Source organism: Macadamia integrifolia, chromosome 9 (genome assembly GCF_013358625.1).
Source record: "Macadamia integrifolia cultivar HAES 741 chromosome 9, SCU_Mint_v3, whole genome shotgun sequence".
Taxonomy (NCBI): Eukaryota; Viridiplantae; Streptophyta; class Magnoliopsida; order Proteales; family Proteaceae; genus Macadamia; species Macadamia integrifolia.
The window spans coordinates 19,332,053-19,337,148 of NC_056565.1; the positions used below are offsets into that span (position 1 = coordinate 19,332,053).

The 5,096-nt window shown below is 40.0% G+C and overlaps 1 protein-coding gene across 3 annotated transcripts; it reads left to right on the forward strand.

Annotated features, from left to right (window-relative positions):
* Positions 1-200: 200 nt before the first annotated feature.
* On the forward strand, positions 201-4,756 carry LOC122088210 (B3 domain-containing protein Os01g0234100-like). Of its 3 annotated transcripts, none has more exons than XM_042657399.1 (8): positions 201-514; positions 854-969; positions 1,079-1,180; positions 1,277-1,390; positions 1,555-1,722; positions 1,821-2,024; positions 2,593-2,674; positions 3,755-4,756. In XM_042657399.1, exons 1-8 carry the CDS (start codon positions 487-489, stop codon positions 4,507-4,509), a joined length of 1,569 nt encoding a protein of 522 aa, XP_042513333.1. In that variant the 5' UTR covers positions 201-486; the 3' UTR covers positions 4,510-4,756. The 3 variants fall into 3 exon arrangements, with proteins under 3 accessions (XP_042513333.1, XP_042513334.1, XP_042513332.1); XM_042657400.1 differs by lacking the exon at positions 201-514 and having other exon boundaries at positions 559-969; positions 3,755-3,941; positions 4,074-4,756; XM_042657398.1 differs by lacking the exon at positions 201-514 and having other exon boundaries at positions 566-969.
* Positions 4,757-5,096: the final 340 nt, after the last annotated feature.

A 5,096-nucleotide genomic window follows, 5' to 3' on the forward strand; every position in this document is an offset into this window, starting at 1 on the left:
CCTTGGAGAAATAATCACCCCCTCTGGTCTCTCTCCTCTCGTGAAGGAAGTTTAAAAAAATGGTCATTCATGGGAGAGGTTTTTTTTTTTTAATTTTTATCGGAGAGAGAGAGAGAGAGAGAGAGCCAGACAGCGACCTTTTCCTCTTTTAATAGTCTCCAGTGTCAGAAGTCATATAATTACTCTTCTGTAGACTGGAGTCCTGTCTCCGTGTCCAGGAGGGAGAGAATCCGGACTCCTCTTCCTCTTCTGTCTTATTAAATTACTGAGATAGAGGCAGTTGTCTCTTTTAATTCTCCTCCTCCTCCTCCATTTCTCTCTTGTTTGTGTATAGCCTTGAACTGAGATTATCGTCGGCAAAGGAAGAGCTTGAGGAGGACGAGGCAACTGTTTCCGTGGAAGGTCTGCAGCAATTGACAAGTTATCTGTCATCTCCAATTTGAGCAGTAGCAGCTGAAGAGTGGACACGGGTTCGAAACCAAGAATATGCGGCAACAGCTTCCAAAAGGCTCTGGTCCGTTTGGTTCATCTGTTGTAGAATTTGTCGTAGCCAGTGGCTGTAGACACCTCGTGTGCTTCGCTTCCTTTCTAGAGGACCAACTCCTTGAATTTTCACACTATTGTTTGTGTGTTTGTCTGTATTTGTGTTTTTTTTTTTTTTTTTTTTTTCCTCCTTAACTAGAATAGAGAGACCCCAACTGGAACAATGGATGCATAGTTCAGTTAACAAAAAATTTCTGTCTTTCAAGCCCGTCAAGTTTCAATTTGTTAGAAATGGGGAAGTGGGTTGAACACAGAGGCTCGTTTTCATCTCCTTGGTTTGTATTTGAAAAATGTCAAAACTTGTTTGCAGGGAAAGAGGAGAAGAAGAATATAAAGAAAACCAGTGTGGGTCTAGCCGCAATGGAGGATCAAAATAAAGTGACTCTGGCCAAGTTCCATAAAAATCAGCAAGAAACCCCTCCTCCAGTACCAAATCCTTCCTTCATACTCTTCTCTTCTAGGTCCAAAATTTCTTTTTTCTTTCTCTATATGTATGCTCTGTTTTCAAGCGTTCTTTCTTTCCTGTTCTGTTTAGCGCATTACAAGGCGAAAGCGGAAGAGAAATCCAAAGATGCTTCCGGTCAGGAAAAGAGGTTCTACTCCTCCACCTCCACCTTCTTCTCCTGATCATATGCAGGTGATTCTTTGGTGCCATTCTACATAACTATGTCTGCTCTTTTTTTTAAGTGTTTTTCCAATTTTTTAAGTGTTTTTCCTTCCCTCTTCTGTTTAGCGCAATCTTAAGCGGAAGCGGAATGAAAAGGAGGAGAGAAATCCAAAGGTGTTTCGGGTTAGGAAAAGGGCTTCTGCTCCTCCACCTCCACGTTCTTCTTCTTATCATAAGCAGGTGATCCACTACCCATCCATAGACTGTTCCCTGATGAGGCATTGTATCATTTTACTTTCTAAGTTAATTGCATAGTTTCCCATCAAGCATTGCCCTTTACCATGTTTAAGTTTTTCCTGGAAGAATTATTAATTTCATGCCTTTGCATTCGATACTTTGAATAGGTACTTCCTTATAAGGCCGCGAAGAATCAAAGTTTTGTGAGTGTTTCTGATGCAGCTAACTCGCATTCTATGAAGCAAGCTATGGAAGTTCAAATGAATTTAGCACCAGAAATGCCTAGTTTTGTGAAATTTATGCGTCAGACCCATGTCACTAAGTGTTTTTGGCTGGTGAGCCCCAAACAATCTTGTATCTGGAATAAACAAAAATTCCACGAATTTTAATCATTCTTGCTAGTGTAAATGGAGGCAATACTTTCTGTTGACAGTCCCTTCCTGTTGATTTCGGCAAGAACTTACCAAGAGAAGATTGTAGCATTACATTGGTAGATGAAAGTGGTGAAGCATACGAAACCAAGTACCTTGCTCGAAAGGTAGCACTGAGTGCTGGATGGAGGGGATTCTCTATTGCACACAATTTGGTTGAAGGAGATTCAGTGGTGTTCGAACTTATTGAGGCTACTAAATTCAAGGTGATGGGTTGGCCCAAACAATCATATTATGCACACATGTCCTGTAACTTTGAAATTGGATTATTTCAGCTGGACTTGTCCATGTTGTACAAGGCTTGAGATTTTGATGTTTCTGTTCAGTTGTGTTTATGTTGGGGCCTTTTTGACTTCCTAAATCTTATAGAGTTCAGTAGGGCAGCCGAATCTAATCTGGATATCTTGAAGAGGTTGTTTCTCTCAATGTTTCTCTTTGAAAGGCTGGCATTTGTATTCTATCTCACTATTAGCACTATCGACTTGACTGACATGTGGGATTATGAATCACCTTCCAGCTTTCTTACTATCAGATCTAACCCCTTGCATTGTTCAAGATTACAATATGGCGATTCTGTTGGGTTTCAATCTTAGCAAGAAAAAGGAAGTCCGCTTGAGTTTCGATGTTGGTTGTATTGAATATTGGGCTGGGGGACTCCGCTTCCCTTGTATTTGTACCATTATACTTAAAGTTTATGCAATCTTGTACTTATTTCTCCAATCCACTCCGACTGGTAAAAATATCGATTCTGACACTACTTGCTCTTTTATGTAGGTGTACATTTTAAGGGAAAATGGTTTGGCTAAGTTTTCTGAAGTTGCTGGAGATCTTCCACTTGCAAAGGAAAATCTTGCTGGTAACTCGGTTGGCCTCTTGATATTTCAGAATTTTCTGCCTACTCATTGAATTGAATTGTTGCAATGATCTTTGTTTAAGTCTTTTAGGCTAGGATCAGAAAGCAAGAAATAGATGGAAAAGAAAGAAAAAATAATAACAGAAAAGTAATAATGAGTTTATATTTCTGTCTCTCTTCTTTTTCAAAAAATTTCTGTTCTTTTCTTTGCTTGCATTCCAAAAAGAAAAAAAACACCTTAACTTTTTTCCTTGAATTTAGAGGAAGATAATGCCGATGAGGGAGTATCTCATCCTTTATCTGTTCTTCAAGAGGATAATCACAACAATAACCCTCCAGGATCAGTTTCTAACCCTGGGCCTCCAACCAAAAAACGGTTTGCAAATGTCATTTGAGCATGAGTTTAATATTTTGTGGTCTTCTTTGCTATGGTGGTCTGAAAAGCACAAAATCTAGTTATGTTTAAACCGCATTGATCCTGGTCTGCCTGGCACATTAGCTGCTTTTTCCATGTTTGTTGAGGAAGGGCATTTGTGTTCATCTCTGGTCCCATATCCTCTGGAGCTCCCTCTGCCTCACAACTTCTTCTGGCTGGGCATTTTATCATGCATACTGAAGGAGCTTGGAATGCTAAGCTCCATAGAGGGAGTAGGGAAGTGATTATCAGAACCAATTTTGGTTCTTTAGTAGAGGCCAAGTGCAAGACTGGTGTGGATTCTCTGTTGCTGCCATTGGGGCAAAGGCTATTGAGATGGGATTCTTTTAGCTAAGAGTCTTAATCTGCATTCTTTGTTCATTGCTTCAGATGTCAAGCTATGGTGTGTGCTCTCCAAAATAATGTGTCCTCTCTGGATTGGGCTTTATGGTGATATTGTCAGTTTACTTTCTTGTATGTAGTTGTTTCAGTTTATTCCTCGAACTTCTGATAGAGATGCTACATTTTTTAGCATAAGGGATCTCCAAATTGGGCCTTTCCCATGTTAGGTGGCTAAAACCACCGCTTCCGTTGTAGACTCAGTAGCTTCTGGTTGGAGTTTTTCCTTTTCTGATTTCTTTCAATAAAACTTACCCTTGTTGATGCAGGAAGAAAAAACTGTAATGCAGATAAGAGAGATAAAAGGCATTCAACATCTCGTTCTTTATCCAATCGTCAAGAGAAAAATCAGAATGTTACCCCTCCAGGATCGACTTCTAACCCTGGACCACCAACTGGAGAACAGTTTGAAATTGACAGTGAAGTTGTTGGCTCTGAAGATTTGGAAGGCACCAGGTTGGTAACAGCAACCATGGAATTTAAAGATGTGAAAAGCTTTGAGGATTTCACCATTATAGGGAATGGTTTGATTATAGATTCTGAACTTTCTGAACATGTTCGAGCCAAGTATTATGAGCTTTGTTGTAGTCAGAAGGCTTTCCTTCACGACCTTCTTCCCCAAGGCTTCAATTGGAAGTTGATTAGTGGAATAATTATCGAGACTGTGAATGTGGCCGACTACATACGATCTTGCAACCTTAGTACCTCTGAAAATGACTTCGCAAATTGGGACAAGTGTTTAGATGCCTTTGAACGCCTAGGCATGAATGTTGGCTTTTTACGCGCTCATCTGCAACAACTTGTGAGCCTCGCATTTGAGTCAGAATGGGCAATGGAGTCAAAGATGTACAGTGAAGCTGTGTTCAAAAGAGATTGTTTGGTAGAGGAGATAAGAAACCTCAAATTGAAGCTTATGGAATCAAAAAAGGCTTGTGCAAGCTATGACAAAGAAGTTAAGACTCTGAAGTTGAAGGCTAAGGAACATGAGGTGAAATTTCAAGCAGAGGTCAATGCTCCATGGTGACCTTTGCGTTTTGTCATGTTGCAGTTTCCTCTTTTTTGAGTAGCCTGAATTTTGCAGTTTGACTAACACAACTCTATGTAGTGGAGAAGAGTTTCTTTTTGTGGAATGTGATTTTAGATGTATATTTTTGTGGAGTATATGTAGATCACAATGTAACTACTGAGGTCTCTCTCCATCTACATTTTAATTATGTAAATAACAAAAAGATAAACTTAAAAGGAAATGCATGGTACAATTAAGGCTGTAATCGGTGCACTTGTGGAACTCTCTCTCTCTCTCCTTCTTCTCTCTTCTCTCTTCTCTCTTCTCTCTCACACCCAGACAAACCCATACCCACACCTACAGGCTACACCCCCATATATTGCATTTTGATCACACAGGGTATGCTGCAGAATGGATAGAATTTTTATGTTTTGATTTGCTAGATTGAGTAATATATCAAGTGATGAACACTAGTTTAGCCTAGTGGTGGTAATTTCAACTTGAAGAGTCGGCACTCACGGGATGTTGTGGAATCGAACCTATCCCTTTTGGGTGAGTAGATGTGTTGTGTGTAGTAGTAGGTTGCCATTGCCCAACTAGCACTT

Bases quoted from the DNA above. Each gene is read 5' to 3' on its own strand.
- LOC122088210 (XM_042657398.1), top strand. From the start codon at position 775: ATGGGGAAGTGGGTTGAACACAGAGGCTCGTTTTCATCTCCTTGGTTT. The intron at 1,181-1,276 runs GTGATTCTTTGG...TCTTCTGTTTAG, and splicing joins CTTCTCCTGATCATATGCAG to CGCAATCTTAAGCGGAAGCG. The intron at 2,025-2,592 runs GTGATGGGTTGG...TCTTTTATGTAG, and splicing joins TTGAGGCTACTAAATTCAAG to GTGTACATTTTAAGGGAAAA.